General features: G+C 31.4%; 2 protein-coding genes across 2 annotated transcripts; one reads left to right on the top strand and one right to left on the bottom strand.

Annotated features, from left to right (window-relative positions):
* The first annotated feature begins 2,885 nt into the window (after positions 1–2,885).
* LOC145063096 (uncharacterized) lies at positions 2,886–6,202 on the top strand. Its single transcript, XM_079010685.1, has 9 exons — positions 2,886–3,096; positions 3,184–3,273; positions 3,817–3,848; positions 3,942–4,101; positions 4,181–4,387; positions 4,507–4,609; positions 4,698–4,751; positions 4,886–5,095; positions 5,716–6,202. The coding sequence occupies exons 1-9, from the start codon at positions 3,055–3,057 to the stop codon at positions 5,844–5,846; spliced, it is 1,029 nt and encodes a 342-aa protein (XP_078866811.1). The 5' UTR covers positions 2,886–3,054; the 3' UTR covers positions 5,847–6,202.
* A 2,041-nt stretch (positions 6,203–8,243) lies between these two features.
* On the bottom strand, positions 8,244–13,520 carry LOC145061680 (uncharacterized). The gene is made up of 18 exons (XM_079009215.1): positions 13,321–13,520; positions 12,514–12,687; positions 12,250–12,431; positions 12,063–12,168; positions 11,914–11,990; positions 11,731–11,818; positions 11,450–11,642; positions 10,287–10,413; positions 10,124–10,204; positions 9,952–10,053; positions 9,765–9,860; positions 9,604–9,678; positions 9,385–9,504; positions 9,173–9,301; positions 9,011–9,088; positions 8,842–8,928; positions 8,658–8,744; positions 8,244–8,540 (listed from the first exon to the last, which is right to left on the bottom strand). The coding sequence occupies exons 1-18, from the start codon at positions 13,373–13,375 to the stop codon at positions 8,490–8,492; spliced, it is 1,908 nt and encodes a 635-aa protein (XP_078865341.1). The 5' UTR covers positions 13,376–13,520; the 3' UTR covers positions 8,244–8,489.
* Positions 13,521–17,908: the final 4,388 nt, after the last annotated feature.

Genomic DNA, 17,908 nt, shown 5'->3' with positions numbered 1-17,908 from the left:
TGCGGCCCTTTAAACCAGATTCCCCGTACCGCGAGTAGTTAAAAAAAATATTATAACGACACTTATATAAGTTATAATAATAGCTCAAATATTTATTATAAGTTCATAATAACAATACTAATTTTAAATATAAGCTATATTAAAATAAGGTAAGCATAACTTACTTACAAGGGGGTTTTAGCTAGGAGTCGGGCTCTGCAGGGGCAGAACTTCGTCGCTGAATCTTTCTAAGAAAGATTCGTGCAGCGCTTCAGCGCTCACCTTACTATACTAAACTACAGAAAGAGAAGTCGAATCACGAGGGACCGAAATGCTCGGGGGATAAGGAGAGAAAGACTCTTGAATCAAGAGAATGGTGCAAGAAATATGAGAGCCCAAGGCTCTTATTCATACTAATTGAATTTTCAAAAACTACCCTCCATAATTACTTAATGACCTTTTAGTTATATAAACAACTAAACACCCCTCTATAATACTATTATAAATGGATTTAATGATATTTGTACTAAACTAATGTCGAAAGAACTCAACATTAGTCTTATAATGACCGCATCGTCGAGAAGACGTACTCTACAACTTTCGTTTAGACTCCGTCGGCTAATTTTGACTTTATTTTTAAAGTTATATTTTTAACAAGCCGGGACATGATTGGTCTGTTTAAAATCTCATAACTTCTTCATACGAAGTCAGATTTGGGCGTTCTTTTTATCGATGTTCTTATTTTAACATATTCTACGACTTTCGTTTAGATCACTAAGGCTAAATCTCGCTCTATCGTAAATTCACTATTCACGCTTCCCGGTATCGTGCCGGTTCTGTCGTGAAACTTCGACGGGTCATAACTTCTTCGTTATAACTCGGATTTCGGCGTTCCTTATATGCACGGAAACCTTGAGACATATTCTACAACTTTATGTAGAGATATCGGGATTATCTCATACTTTAATTTTGACGCTCATTTTTATTCTTTATTAATTATACATTTATAATTAAATAATAAACACATATAATTCACATAATACTCAAATATTTCATCTTTATTACTTCAAAAAGAGTTACAAGAGTTGACCTAGACTATTACATTGACAAAAATGCTTAGCCCTGAAACCCGGGCGTTACAACAATGGTGATGGATCCTTCATGAATCACAACTCTAGTTCATAGAAAGAAAAAAAGAGGAAGGTTACAGGAAGTTTAAGAAAGATGAAGAAAAAGTTGAGAGAAATTTGCTCGGTGACTCTGGTTACAATTGTAACTACTGTCATGACAAAAATCATTTTGCAAAGGAGTGTATGCTGATAAAAGTGCATGAGAAGAAAGAAAAGACAAAAGATGAAGCTTACAACACTCAGAAAATACAAGAGCTTCAGAAACCCCAAAGTATTAGAAAAGCACTGATAGTTGAATAAGACGATAGTGATGGACAATTTGAAGTGTGGTCAACTGATTATGAAGACGATGAAGTTCGAAGGCCAACTCATGGAAAAAGTTTTGTTGTGAAAGAAAAGAAGAGCTACGTTGAAGGAAAGTGTTTGATGGTTGGAAGCATAAATTTAGAAAACCAAGAATATTTCACCGATGATGGTGCAAAATCGGAAGCGTGTTTCACAACAAAAAAAGTATCAAAGAATATACAAGAGAAAGCGAGAAGGTAATCAACAAGGTACATTATATTCTCGGATCTCTTGATATTACTGGTAGTCATTATGATTCCGAAGTGACTGAATTGCGTGACACAGTTTCTGATTTTAGTGAATGTCTTAAGCGGTCTCATATTAAGAATTTTGATCTTAGTGATAGTTTTATCAGGGAGTCTTTCAAAAGCGAGGAAAGAATGATGAAAATATAAGCACTTAAAATAGATATAACTAGACTTCAAGATGATGTTATTATGATGAAGAGAGAATAAGTTGATGATTAAACAACGAAATATTTTCATTTTGATCGCAAAACATCTATATGATAATATTATTCAACTTTATCTTAACTGCGAAATTGGTAAAAAACTGCATAAAATGATTCTTCCATTCCTTGAATTCAAACCGAACCGAACCGTATTGGTTTAATTTGTTATCCAGACCGGGTAATATCCAAACCGAACCATATTAGTCTTGAAATTGATGTTATTCAGACCAGTTAATACCTGAACTGAACCGTATTGGTTTAGTCTGTCCGGTTTTTAAATCCTCTAAATTAGTCTTATTAGGTTTTTAGTTTATTCGGGTCCAGTCCGGTTCCGACCCCCATAACATCCCGAATCATAACCCAACATATGAAATATTTGGAAACCACATTCACCAACCAAATCAATGTTTTCAAGAATTGGACCAAAAGTGCAAATTAGACCAAACCACATGGGATAAATATGTAATTTACTCTTTAGTCTATTTAGTTCGAAAATGAGGAGGTCTAGTTCTTTCAATCGACTTTTTAGGTCACCTACACATACTATTTATTAGTCAAAATACGCTTTTAAAACTATTCAACTCATTTGATCTATACAATGTCATGTAAATTCGATCTACTTTACATGTAAACCACATACTTTTGACGATCTTATCAAAATACTCTGTATTGTATACTTATTTACTTGATTATAAAACATTATTCGAGTCTTTTTATCTTCTTTTTCGAACTGATAAAAAGTTAATTACAACTCTTTACCTTCCCAATTTTCTATCCATTGAGTGGTCCTCTAACTCTAAGGTTGACCCTTTACCAATATAGGAAATGGAAGAGAAAAAGAGCTCTTGCACCTTATTTATAGGATTCCCATTATCAATCATTAGATCAAATTCAACGGCCTAGATCATCCTTCCACCCCGACAACTCTTCCAAAGGTCCGCAGCGGATCACAGCTGTGTTTCTTTACTGTACTCTCTTACCTGCTTTGTCAAGTAATGTAGACAAACTCTCCAATACATTCACACCCGAAGCCATCATCGGTTGTTTAAAGTAGACAAGAGAAAAAGAAAAGAAAAAACTTTAAAAAAGAAAAATAAAACACGAAAAACACAAAACAAAAACTTGAAGAGAAGCAAGCAAGTCAAAAACATGGATTCCAACAAGCAAACTTTCGTGGAACAAGATTCAGAGGTTCGTATGTGGTTTTGTTTTTTGTTTCATATGTTTAAATGTTTGTCTTCTTATGATTATTGATTACTTTCATCTTTCAAGTTACAGATGAAGCAAAATCTAACATCTGAAACGAAGAAGAAGAAGAGGAAGAGGGGTTCTAAAGGGACTTGGGAAGCTAAATCCAAAGATAAACAGGTGAAATTTTGCTTTGAAGTTTGTGCCCATTTCAGATTCATGGTCGTTTTCAGATTCAGTTTCGGATCTGTTGAAGTTATGTTTACTTTTGTTGTTTGAAGTCTGTGTTATGTTCAAGATTGATGATTCTTGATGTGTTTTTCTTGAATTGTATAAAAATGTTTCATGTTTACCTCTCTTCGTTTCTTGTTTTCTTGGATCTTCACCATGTTTTACAACTTTACTCAAATAAATTTCAATTTTTCATCACTTTTCTAGCCTTTTGTAACCCTAGCTTTCTGGGCTTTGTTTGTCATTAGGAATCCATGTAATTGAAATATTTTGTGTCGTATTGTTTCCCTTACATGGTTCGTGTCTAGCGATTTGTTTCGATTAAGGTTTTCTGAGAAATTAAGGTTGCGGAGGAGCGTTTTCGTCTTTATATTGTTACTTTCTTTAAAGGAAGTTAAATTACGTTAAATCTATTTTCATAACGTTACACGTTATATTCAAGTTCTTTACACATTATGTCATAATGACTAAACTTTTCATTTTTATGAACAGATTGTATCAAATAAGCCCAAGAAAGCTTCTGGGTTGGTGACATTTCATCCATTTCTTCTTCATACACTTTCTTTAAAATTTTTCACTTATTTACATATACATCGTGTTTGTATTATTGTATATAGTAAAGGAAAAAGAACAAAAGTTTGTGACATTTATAACGATGCTGAAGATCAATACATGTGTATGGAAAGAGCAGCGATTTTATTGGAACGTTTAGATGCAAAATCACCAAAGTTTGCAAAATGTATGCTCCCTTCAAATGTTCTCTACAGTTTTTGGTTGGTAAGAATCAAGAAACATATATATAAATACGTTAATTTATTTTATTGAATATTGATATGATGTTTTTTTTTTTGTGTAGATTTTACCAAAGAAATTTTGTGTTATGCATTTGCCTGATAATGATACAACGGTTATTCTTGTTGATGAATCTGGAAAGGAGTTTAAGACGAATTATTTGAAAGTAAGACATGGATTAAGTGCTGGATGGAGGGGGTTTTCTATTGCACAAAGGTTACTTCAGGGTGATATTTTGTTTTTTCATCTTGTTGAACCTTGTAAACTTCAGGTATTTTTTTTGACTTAATGAGGATGTGAGAAATGACTATATTACCCTTAATGATGGTATATCCATAATCCATATTACAACAATTGAGTTAACTATGAGTATTTGATTTTTATGCTTAGGTGAATATAGTGAGAAGATATGGTGTAGAAGCAATAGAAGCGGCTGTTTGTCTAATGGAAATGCATCCACGTGCTAAAAAAACAAGGACATCGAATTACTTTGGTATGTATAATTATTTTTTTTTCATAATCCTTTTTTGGCTTTTTTTTTTTTTTTTTTTCAATTCTTTAATTATTATTACTTATATCAGATAAAGCGGTGGATTCTAAGAAAGAAAAACTTAAGCATAAAAAAGTTAAAGAAGGTAAGAGGTTTCCCGTTTCTTTGTTTTTTATTTATTTGTGTAAGATGCTATAATAAACAAATCTATGAAGATAAAGTCCTAATTTTTGGATTTTAACAATTTTTGTTTTGTAATTTGGAAATATTGTTACACAGAAGAAGAAAATAAAGTGGAGAATGAAATCCAAGTGCATGTACAAACAAAGAAAGGTAAAAGAACACGAAGAAGTCCAAAGAAGTTTATAAGAAAACTATCACTAGATTTTTGTTCAAATCAAGAGCATGTTGAAGAAGATGTTGAAAGGGGATCATGTGTTGACCAATGTGATAATATTAGTGATGAGTTGACTTCAGAAGTTGTTCAAGGTATATGTTATTTTTAGGGGTGTGAAAAAAACCAAAAATTGGGAAATTTTGGGTTGGGTGTTTACCTTTTTTTTTTTTTTTTTTTTATAAAACCAAAATAAAGTTCCAAAGAAAAATATGATTTTTTTTTTCAAAATGTCGTTTTGTGTATAACTTAATAGATTAATTAAATATAGTTTATTAATTAAAATATTAAGTATACTTTCTTTAAAGGTTTAAATTTCGTACTTAATTATATAAGTAGTTCTATAATTAATTAACTATTTAGATTATTCATTTCGATCTTGGTTTTCTTGATAATTCTCAAAAGGAAAATAGTTCTATTGAAAAAACGTTCATTTTTTTAAACTTTAACTTGATCTTTTTTTTTTTGTTAATTAAGCATGGTTAATTTAAAAATACAAACACAAAAAAATTGAGGAATCTAAAAACGTAAAACCTAAAGCAAAAGAAACAAAAGTAGAACATTTTTTTTTTTCTTTCTAATTTTTTTTAGTTTAGTTTAAGTTTTAGTAAAAAAATGAACCAAATATGCCGATGCTATTATTTTTTATAACTTTGAAGAAAAGTTTTAAAAAGATTTTATAGATGTTGCTGACGTGGACATGGGTTTCTTGTAGGGTCAATGTCAGAGATGACAACTCAAACACAACCCGATGAAATTGGGTCATGTGCACTGAATCTGAATCTGGGTTACCTTGAGGACACCATTGACAGAAGAATATTTCATTCTTCAACAGTCGCAACATGAAGACAAAATCTTTTTTGAGGGTATATCTGGAATTTCGGAAAAACATGTTTTTGAGAAAATGGAAAATGGAAACGAAGATCTCAACCTAAAAAACTAAAAGCAAAAGCAGCTTCTTGGACATGCTTTTGAATGAAGAGAAGCTTAGAGAGCTCTTGAATTGAAATGGATTTAGGAGAAACATGTTTTTGATCTTTTATGAAGCGCTATATTTTAAGAAAAAAAAACGTAGAAGAGAATATATTTTGGTATACATATAGGAAAATTCTCTTGATTCCACAGATATTACTGTTGGTTTTCGAGATTTTTTACCAACTTTTATTCAGAATTTAAAGATGTTTACAGTTTGCATTGGTTTATTGCTTCTTTTAGTGTCAACTATGAAATAATAGATCTAATAAAAGGTATGAGGATATTTATTATCTCAACTTTTTATAAGATGCTATTAAAATTATAGCATTTGGCTTGGTATGTATATTAATTAAACAACAATTTCACTTAAGAAACATGATATAAGATCATAAATTTGGTAGATGAGAATTAGCATTAATGGCTATGAAATCATCTCCGGCAAAGAAAAGGACTAATCATGTGGAAAAAGTTCATTCAAGATCATAAATTAGTCAATTTTATTTATGTGGAATTAGAAGAACACAAATGATACGTTGAACAATTGTCTTGGCTACAATTGGGAAACAAATATGCCCCTAATGTTTAGAAATGGAAATATGAAAAACTGATCAAACACAACTTTCCTTTATTTTGTTAGTGCAATGAACTTTGAATAATTCAACCTTCAAGGCTCCTTGATTCAAAGATTGACATAGGAATGAGCAAAAATCAAACTAGAAACCAAAAAACTAACAAAAACCGATCAAACCAAAATTGAAAAACCGAAAATCCAACAAAAACTGAGAGAGTGGGTTTGAATTTTTATAAAAACCGATATTAGTAGTCAGGTTCGGTTTGTATTATAAACTCACCCAGTAAAACCGAACCAACCCATGAGTTAAAAACCGACCCATCATATATACTATTTAATATCTATTATTTTTTAAAATATTATTTATATTCATTATATATTTTATATTTAAGAAATGTTAACTATTTTATGTTTTGAGAAAAAAATTAAGTTTTTTAGTATTTTTATCCTTAGTTATTTTAGTATATATTTAAATTAGATACAGTACCATTCATAGCAATATAATTTTAATGGGGTTGAACCCAAAAAACCATGGACCCACAAAACTCATCGTTTCAAATCCAAAACCCATAAACCAAACCAAAAAATCGACCCATGCAACTAACAAACAAAATTGACCAGGAGGAGATTTCTAATCAATTATCTAATTAGAATTTAAAAAAATCTTTGAAAAATAAAAAAACCTGGTTTTGAGATCTTAAACAGTTCCGAACAACTGAAAAAGATCTTACGTAACGGCAAAGCTATAAGTTTTGTAAATCACACCATATTCCATGTAACATGCAAATTTCGTCAAAATCCGAGACTAAACAACATTACGGTTGATTTTGTGATGATGTCACTAAGTTTTCATTCATATACTAGTGCTGGCATCATCACCACGACTTGTTAGTTTTAATCACATATGAATAAAATCTAGAAAATCGTTGCGATATATTTTCTAATGATGTCACTAAATTTTCAATCATACTAAGTTGTTTTTATGTTATTTTACTAAAATGTGAATATATCATTTATTTACCTATACATGAATAACAAACTACAACAATTGGTTTGTAAATTATTTTTATATAGTGTAATTATGATATTTTACATGTAAATTCAACATTATATTATAATAGACTATATGTATTAGTTAATGAAAACCATTCATATGTGAATGTAACATGATGAAAAGTGATGAATATATTGAATTGTACATGAATTTACAATACACATGAATGGAAAAACACTCCAAGAAGCACATGAATTTCCATCAAGAATACAATTAGCCAATACAAGATCATCTTATATGAGCATTATCAAATGTTTATCTTGCTACCTCAAGACTAGGAAATGGAAAGCACCAAAAGGTGGATATTATAATAAACTTTTGCAACAAAATCATGCTAATCTACTCGCTCAACAACAAAGAATCAATTAATCAAGATTTCAAGCAATTAGTATTTTTGAAAAATCATTTGAAGGTTTTACAAATCCCCTAGAAGTATTAATGGCCGACATTAAAAACCAAATATGTAGAATCATACTTAATGTGTACATAACGTGCACGTGTTTGTAACAATGTGTAAATAATGCAAGTTTCATAATGTCACTAGGAGGTGTTAAGTGTAGGTCTATAAGGCTATATATATTTTTATGTTGCTTAATCCATTAAGTCATTTTTGTCCAATTTAAGTCAAAAAGAGACATCCATATCTACATATCCATACTATGTACTTAACCCATTAAGTCAAAAAGAAACAACCCCTACGAAGCCTTTCTATAGGCTTTACAAAATATACATTCAACAACAATCTTTACCTACAAACCAAGACACAAATATCCCCCTAATGTTTTAGAAACAGAAAAATAAAACACAACTTTCCTTTATTTCGTATACCAACTTTAAATCCTTCAAATTTTCAACATTGATTATTAATTTATAATTAAAGCTTAAAAGCTTAAAGCTTTGCAGTTTGTTGGCTGAAACTCGGGTCAATGCAAACAACCACCTGTAACCCAAAAAAAAAAGCCATCATGATCTATGTTAAGTGTTAACAATACACACATGAAATTTCTATCTTGTGTGACAAAAAGTCGAAAATACCCTTTTGTATTTATGCACATACCTTGCCTACACTTTTACCAGAATGAAGATATTCAACTGCATCAGCAACCGATTGTACACCCACAAAGCTTTTAGGGTCTATTGCAACCTGATAATTTGACAAAAAGATATATCATATTCATATTATATAAAAATCTATAAAATCTTGAATTTTTTTTTTGCTAAAAAAGTTATAAAAATGACACCTTTAGCCTTCCCACAGAGAAAAGGTGAACCAAATTATCAAGATGTTGTTGCCACAAGTGAGGGTATTGCACTAGAAAAAATCCAGCCTGCAAAATTTTATAATGAAAAAAATAAAAAATGGCAACAATTTTATTATTTTTAGTAAAAAAAGTCAAACATTTTACATACCAAAGTTTGACTTTTTGCCAAGATTTTCTCGCATAGACCCGTGTAGTTTCTTGGTTTCCATCCATCCTCTCCTTGATACTAAACCAATGAGAAATAAGAAAGATAATTATAAAAAAAAAAGTATATTATTATTTAAAAAAAGTAGATTGGTATTAAATATACCTGAGATATCATTCCAATGACAACCATTCTTCCATAAACTGCTAAAGCATTGAAGCATAAATCAAACATGTCACCACCAACAGATTCATAAACAATATCAACTCCTTTTGGAAATTCCTTCTTCAAAACCTGAATATATATTAAATAGATAAATAAAAATTCTTTATTGTTTTTTATATAATGAGAAAAAGCTTTTATGAAAATATGCATACATTTTTAATCGATTCTTCTTTGTAGTCAATGACTCGGTCAACTCCCAAATCTCTCAGAAGCTTAGCCTTATCTTTGCCTCCACATGTTGCAACCACTTTGTTTCCAGCTAATTTAGCAAGCTATCATTTTTTCATATTAGAAAAAAAAAATAATTATAATTTTTTTTGTTAAATTATGAGAAAACAAAAAAAAAAGTTTTTTTTTTTTTGATGAATTACCTGAACTGCAAATTGTCCGGTTCCTCCTGCAGCAGCTGTGACAAGAACTGTTTTTCCAGACTCCATTTGGGCTGACTAGATTATATATAATATGGAATTAAATAAAATAATTTTTTATTATTGTTAAAAATAATATTTTCGTAAATAAAATGAAAATGAACCTTTTCTAGAGCAATTGAAGCAGTAAGTCCAGAAGTAAGCATGGCAACAACTTCAGGGTCTGGTCTTGCAACAGGAAGAATGTGTTTTGAAGGAACCTAATTATAAAATATAATATGAATAACTCAATAAATTATATATTTTATTAAAAAAAAAGAAAATATTTGAAGTTGATAAATAATATAATACCATGGCAAATTCAGCATAAGCTCCAAAAGTCATGATTGCTGCTGGAGTCCCAACTTTTAAATTTTTAACCCCTTCACCAATTGCAGCAATTAATCCTACACCCTGTAATTTTATAATTTATAATTTATACACAAACAAAATATCATTAAAATCAAAAAGTATTTTTATATACCTCAAATCCAGCATCAAATGGAAGCCTAGAACTGATTTCTTGTTTGCTTCCACTAAAGTAACTTCCAGAACTAAAATTCACCTGTCATTTTATACAAAAATTATCCCATAAAACGATTTAAAAAAAAAATAAAACTTAATGTTTAAATAAAAAGTTTGCTTACATCACTTGCATTGACACCAGCATATATAATTTTCAAAAGAACATGATTTGGGCGAATTGGTAATTTCAAAGGTGCATGCACTATACTTGTAGCACTACGAAAATTGCTGCTTAGAGTGTGAACAATTCTGCATAAAAAGTGTCAAATAAATAAAATTATAATTTATAAAAGGGTTAAATGCAAGAAATAAAAACGTACTTTTATTAAAATTTGTTTATTATAACATCTTAACTTCATTTCATCCTATCATAACATAAAACATTAACTAGGTAGATTTTTTCAAGGATTAATATCATAAAAAACCTCATATATTGGGTTTTTTTTGGATTAAATCTCAATTTTTTTTTCCTGAAAAAGCCTTTGCATTTTTTCAATTTTTTTGGGTTAATCTCATAGAAGACCTTATATTTTGTGTTTTTTCTGGATTAAACCTCAAATTTATTTATTTTCATGAAAAAGACTTTGCATTTTTTTTTTCATTTTTTCCGATCTGGCCCTTTTTGTCATTTTTTTTTTCTAAAAACAGTTGTAAAATGTGAGGGTTTTTTCGGGAAAAACTAAAAAGTTGAGGGTTTATTTGGAAACATTTAGAAGGTTGAGGGTTTTTTTCGAAAAAAGAAAAGTCGAGGGTTTTTTTCAAAAAAAAAGAAAAGTTGACGGTTTTTTCGGAAAAAATGAAAAAATATAAGGTTTTTTCATGAAAAAAAATAAAGGTGAGGTTTAATCCGGAAAAAACACAAAATATAAGTTCTTTTTCCCAAAAAAACCCTCAACTTTTTTTTTTTTTAACGAAAACTCTCAACCTTTCAAAAAATTTCCAATCACTTATAATTTTTTTCCCAAAAAAACCCTCAAATCTGACAAGTTTTTTCCCAAAAAAAAAACCCCGAAAAGGTCCAAATCGAAAAAAAGGAAAAATGCAAGGTCTTTTTCAGGAAAAAGAAAGTTGAGATTTAATCAGGAAAACCCCCAATATATTATAAGGTCTTTTATGATTTTAACTATTTTTTCAAAACATAATGTCTTAATACGAAAAAGAATTTGAATCTACAATGCTATAATTTCATACATTTTTCAAAATACAATGACCTATATATTTTAATGTAAAATGTTAAAATGTAATAGAAAGAAATGAAAGTCCATTGCTATTTCTAGAAACTCACAATTTGTCAAAGCTTTGTGGAATGTGAATATTTGAAGAAACAACCGATGAAAATATTTTCTTTTTTAATCTTGAAGGTGTTATCAGATATTTTGCTTCTTCATTAGGAGTAGGCCAATATTCCATTCCTCTACGTTTTGTAATCCATAAACATGCTCCAGCTTTACTTTCATCACTTATAAGCTCAAATGCTCCTGTTTTAATAACAAGAATAAACTTTAATCTTTATTTCTTTATATTTTTTATTTATTTCTTCTTCTTCTTCTTCTTCTTCTTTGATACCTTGAATCAATGTATCCATGGATACATAGCCTCCCATGCGTTCAATAAACTTGGACCCCACTTTTTCAGCCATGTCAGTTTGAATAAACTGTAATATGTTCCTCACATTATTAAATAAATAAATAGCTCATGTGATATAATGAAATATTGTTTTCTTTAATATAAAATTGAATTGGGTCCCACCTCAGGGCAAAGCACATTGACACGAATACCCTTTCTCTTGTAGGTAGAAAGCGATCTGCTAAACATAACCACACCACCTTTCCAAAAAAGAAAAATATATATAAATATAAGATTTATGTTTATTCTCATATGAATTATATGATAACAACCTTTGGAAGCAGAATAAATAGGGTCAGTAATCATTGGATATAACCCTGATGCTGAACCCAAATTTATAATCACACCATGTCTTTTTGCATCTTCCATTATTTTAATCTGTGTATAGTTAGATTATAAGTTCAAAAGTAAACAAAAGAATGAAATATAAATATTGGAATTTATAAAATGTAAACATACAGCTCTTTGGGTGCAATCGATAACTGCTACAAGATTCACGTTAATGGCATGTCTCCATGATTTTGATCCATCTGTTTGATCTTTTGAAAATGGGATTGAAGTTGCAATTCCTGCAGAGTTAATGCAAATATCCAAACTTCCATATACTTCAAGGTGTTTTTCAAATGCAGCAGCTACTTCTTCTGTAAATTGAATGTAATAGTAATTAATGAAATTTGTAAAGAAAGATATGAGAAAGGAAAATGAAGAGTTTTTGGTTTTTACCTTTGTTACTGACATCACATTTTATAAAGATAGCAGATGGGAATTTTAATCCGGAAAGGAATTTGAGATTTTCTTTTTGTGAAAGTGATGCAACCTCTTCTCCCCTTTCAGAAGAAAAGTCGACAACTGTGACGAAAATACCCTTTTGGGCAAGAGCTATGCAAAGAGCCCTACCTGTTTTGTTTGTATATTAAATTCAAGATTCATATAGGCTCGTTCACAATTCAGATGTAGAATATGAAAGTCTTTTTCTTTTTTTTGAAAATTTGGGGGTTTGATTTCCATTGTTGACCTGTGAATTACTATCTTTGACTTCAAAAGTCCAATTGAAATCGCTCTGTTTGGAAAACAAAAGGATAAAAGAACATAAATCTGAGCAATTCTAGGGTTTAAATTTCAATTGGAGCGAAATTAGGTGCAATTGTATTCTTTTGTAGTTCAAAAGCGTATGAATTCACTCAGTAAACATAAACCCATATATAACTCTCAGAATCATACTGTGCAACGATTTACTATGAAGCGTAAATCACTGAAATGAACATAAGTTTATCCAAAAATGAACTGAGTTATCCAGTCTGTTTCACAATTTTCTGCGTAGTTGTTTAAAGTCTTCAGATCGACATCAATCCAACTAAAAAACATCTGATCCTTTATAATCGGAATAATCAGATTGTAACTTGCAATCTAAACCGATAGCTCGTTTGTTCTAAATGGTTAATTGGAGTTTAAATTAGTCAAAAAAAAGTTGGGAATAGTAAACATCAAACTAAACCCTATAAAATGAATTCAAAAATTGAGGAAATATACCGATTCCGGAGGCACCCCCAGTGACGAAAGCAGAGAGGCCTGGCTTTAGTTCCATCGTGTATGTTCTTCCTTCTTGATTCTGATGTTGAACTTGAAGTGCTGAATTATCTTTTTAGTAATTTTATTGCTACTTACTTTCCATAGATATAAGTCAAAATTTGTTATCTTCTGTACGTCGGAAACTCGGAGTCCCCGTCATGCCAAATCTACTGCCGGCCGTGGGTCCAAGTTATCGACTTGCAAAATAAGGCTGTTCAAAACTCAAAAGTGTCGCACGTCATCCGTACTTTTTTAGAAAGTTGTGCCAATTAGAAGGGTTTTTGGTTGGGATTATTACGTATATAAGTTTTTTAATTTATTAGAGGTTTTATATTGATAAAAGTTAAACAGTTTAGTCCACGATATCACATATTATTTTTTTTATTTTGAGGTTAAGGGTTCAAGTCTAGCCGTTGACATAAATGGATTTAAGAAGTAGTTTATGAGTTTTGTTGTTTTGAAAAAAAAGATATAAGTTAAACAAAATTGCAAAAATGGTCTGGTATGATTTTTTCCTGAGGTTTAATACAAACCTTGGCTTTTTTGGTTTCATGATCCTTTTGGCATAGTTTGTACGTGGAAATGGTCCCCCGACTTAACTCCCATTAAGTTGTTGATGTTAACTCGCTCATGTGCCTCCCACGTGAGGGTATATTTGTCTTTTCACATTTTAGGGACCAATTTACAGATAGAATGTCAATGCCTAATTTAATATTTTAACCCTCATTTACGATCCCAAATATACGTCAACTCCTCACCCCCTCACTCTTCTGATCCATTAGAACCTGCAAAAAATCCCTCATTTCTTATTCAAAAACGGTAATCGAAGCAACAAAGAGAAGATGATTTATATGTTTAAAGTTGAAATGGTGTATATAATGTGGCAGGTCAGACCAAAAAATGAAGCTTGGACGTATCATCACTATATGGTAAGTTGCTATGTTTTCTTTAACTTTCATTTTAAAGCATTTTCCCCTTGATTTTCAGACTAAAAAATGCAAAATTTTGACTTTGATATAATATATTGTTTATTGTAGCGGGTGCACCTATATAGTTTAGCATTAAGCTACATCATGGTGGGAAGTTCACTAAGTTACCTGATATAAAATACATTGGAGGTGAAGTGTGTTATGTTGATTATGTGGACACAGATGAGTTCTCTGTACATGAACTTGATGCCATATTGAAGGATGCTATGATGCCCCTCCTCCCTCTTCTAATGACGATGAAGAATTTAATGAGTTGTTTGATAACCTTATGGACAATTTAATTTGAAGTGAAGAGGATGATTCAGAGTATGAAGATGATGATGCGGAGTATGAAGATGTGGTTTTAAACCGTGAAGATGATGAGGTTCCAAAGAAAGTGAAACACTCAGAAGATAAAGATGATGAAGACTACATAATGGATGAGGAAAACAATATCCAAGATGTGGATGTGGACATGGAAGACTTAATTCTCAATGTTGAGAGTGATGTGGAAGGAGGATGTATGAATGATCTTCATGCTGGTGATGAACCTGAAGATATGGAAGTCATAAACAGTGATGAGTTTGATTCTTTGGATGAAGGATCAAACCAAGACAGAGAAAGAAGAGCTCTTATAAAAAATTTGGGAAAAGAAAAAAGGTGCAGCCTTGGGCAAGTACATAAGTTATCTTTCACGGTTGGTTAGAAATCTAAAAGTTAAAAAGAATTGAAGGAGCAAATTGGTGTCCATGCACTTGAAATAAGAAGGAATATCTTCTTTAAAAAATAACAATCTAAGGATTAGGGCATAGTGTAGAGGAGTTGTCCCTATCAACAATAAAGGCTAAGTTAGTAGCCAAGATACGACTTCTAAAAGTAAGGGAAAAGAAGTAAAGTCACAAAAAGTTAAATGTGGTTGATTTATACACGATTCTAGGTCAAACCTTGAGTCTGACTAGTTTATAAGGACCTTAAATCAGACTCACACATGCTTACAAATAAGGAAACTTAGGGCTTGCACCACTGTGTTAATTTCCAAGAGAATAATAGATCAAGTGGGGGGGGGGGGATCCACAAATTCCTTTGAGAGTTATACATGATCACTTTCAAAAGACATACCAAGTGGGTGTTTCGATGGACAAGGTGTTTAGGGCAAAAGATTTGACAAGAAAACATGTAACTGGTGACTACACCAAAACAATATGAATTGCTGAGGTATTATGCTCTTGAACTTCAAGCTACCAACCTAGACACCATAGTGAAGATAGATGTATGTTCTGAGGCTAACCCTGCTTCCCCTACTAGGCAATTTAAAAGGATTTATATTTTATTGGGTCCACACAAAAAAGGTTTCAAGGCATGCCTTACGGACTTATTAGGTTTGGATGGTGCCTTCATGAAAGGCCCATTCCCTGGTCTGGTTCTTTCAGCAGTAGGTTTGGATTCTAATAATTGAATTTACCCCTTAGCTTATGCAATTGTTGAGTTTGAAAACTCAGCTAGTTGGAAGTGGTTTTTTAGAACACCTTGGGGATGACTTGGAGCTTGGAACAAACTCAAATTATACTTTCATAAGTGACAGGAAAAAGGTAACGTATACTTATATAAATTTTCATTTTCAATGTATGTTTTTAATTCTAATTATTAAGTTTGATTCATGTAGGGTTTACTGCCTGCAATTTGTGAATTTTTTTCCTAATGCTAACTATAGGTATTTTATCAGACATATTCATGACAATATGAGAAAGTAGTGGAGACAAACTGAGTATAGGGACCACTTATGGAGGTGTACATCAACAACCACCATTCCTGAATTTGACCATTTCATTATGTAGTTTAGCCACTATGATAGGGAGGCATATGAGCGGTTGAAGCAAATTCCTCCTGCACATTGGGCAAGGAGTCATTTTTCAGGTAATTCTATATGCTTCAATGTGGTCATTATATGTTACACTTATTTATAATTGTATTAATTCTATGTTATTATCATGAATAATAGGAAGAGTAGTTTCTGATGTGTTGATTTCAAACAAGTGTGAATTGTTTAATGGGAAGATAGAGAAAGGAAGGAACAAACCTGTCATTGGATGTTTAGAGTACATTAGGGAATACCTAATGAAGAGGATATGCAATGTCATTAAGGAAATGAAAAAGGATAAATTTCCATTTCCACCAACAACAAAAAACATCCTAGATGCCTGAAAAGTAGTTGCTTCACATTATATTTCTAGGTGGAATGGGGGAGACAAGTATTAGGTAACTAGAGCTTTGCAAGATCATCATGTGGTGGATGTTAGGAAGAAAACTTGCATTTATAGAAAATGGGAATTAATTGGAATTCCTTGCAGACATGTAATTGTAACTCTCAATGAAATGAGCAAAGACTCATAGGATGAACTTGACATCTACAAGTCAATACACAAGGTCTATTGGCTAGATACATGGAATAAAGCATATTTATTTAAGATGGAGCCAATTAAGGGGAGATCCATGTAGCCCAAAAGCGATTTTCTAACAAAGCTAATTCCTCCCCCACAGCACACTCAAGTGGGAAGGCCTAAGAAAAAGAGAAGACAGAGTGAGGGTGAAAGGTTGAGCAAAAAGCAGAGGAGAAATCAAGGTGATGGAGTCAAGGCTACACAAGAAGAAGGATCCCATAGACCAACAAATGATGGAGTGCATAAGCTATCAAGGAAGCATATTAGTGTTACTTGTAGCAAACGCGTTTTAAACATTTCCCAAGATAAATTCTCCTGGTCAAACATGTCGAGTCATGGTTAGGTAATAGGAACATCCGAGTGTTGGACCGTAGCTCGTAGGTATACCAAATTAATATTTTAATAGTCTATGATGGATAGCTTGTTGACATTTTTTTTACAATTAGAGTTAACATTCTTCATGGTTTTCAGTACATAATATCGAGTTGATTTTTTTTTACCTATGTTGAGTTTTTTAAGCTTAATGGTTCATTCTTCATGGTTTTCAAACCCTATTGTAAGGAAACAAGGTTCATGTAAGATTTGAGCCAAGGTATCAGTAGTTAAACCATGTGGGATTCGTATTTTGTTGTGAACAACACTATGGACAATGCGAATAGTGTATGGGTTCGAAATAGGATTCAAGTCATAGTTAGGTAATAGGAACATCCAAGTGTTGGAACCACGGTGTAAGTCATGGTTAGGTAATAGGGACATCCACGTAATCAACAAGGATTTTCTCCGTTCTTTATTTGGAGATTGAAAGATGATTATAGAGTTGTGAATGGATAATTTTGAAAAATCGATGGAGTTAACGAGACTTGTGAGTGAGATTTTTGTTGTTGGCTTTGATGACACCGATAAAAACACACGGTGAGCCTAGAGGAGCATAAGAAAAAAGACATAGAATAGTACATATTAAATTAGATCATATAATATATATTAGTTTAAAGGTAGTCTTCAGAAAAGTCCAAATATTTTGGTTTATTGGTAATAAATAAAGAAAAAGCCCAAAAATTATGATTAATTAATGAAAAAGCCCCAAAATTTGGATTAATTAACGAAAAAAGACGAGATACCGGCTAAATCTGTGAAACCGGCCAC

The sequence above is a fragment of the Lactuca serriola genome, chromosome 7 (assembly GCF_051521515.1).
Source record: "Lactuca serriola cultivar US96UC23 chromosome 7, Lser_US96UC23_V15, whole genome shotgun sequence".
Taxonomy (NCBI): Eukaryota; Viridiplantae; Streptophyta; class Magnoliopsida; order Asterales; family Asteraceae; genus Lactuca; species Lactuca serriola.
The sequence above is the reverse complement of the archived record's forward strand: the minus strand, read 5'-3'. Positions and strand labels throughout refer to the sequence as shown.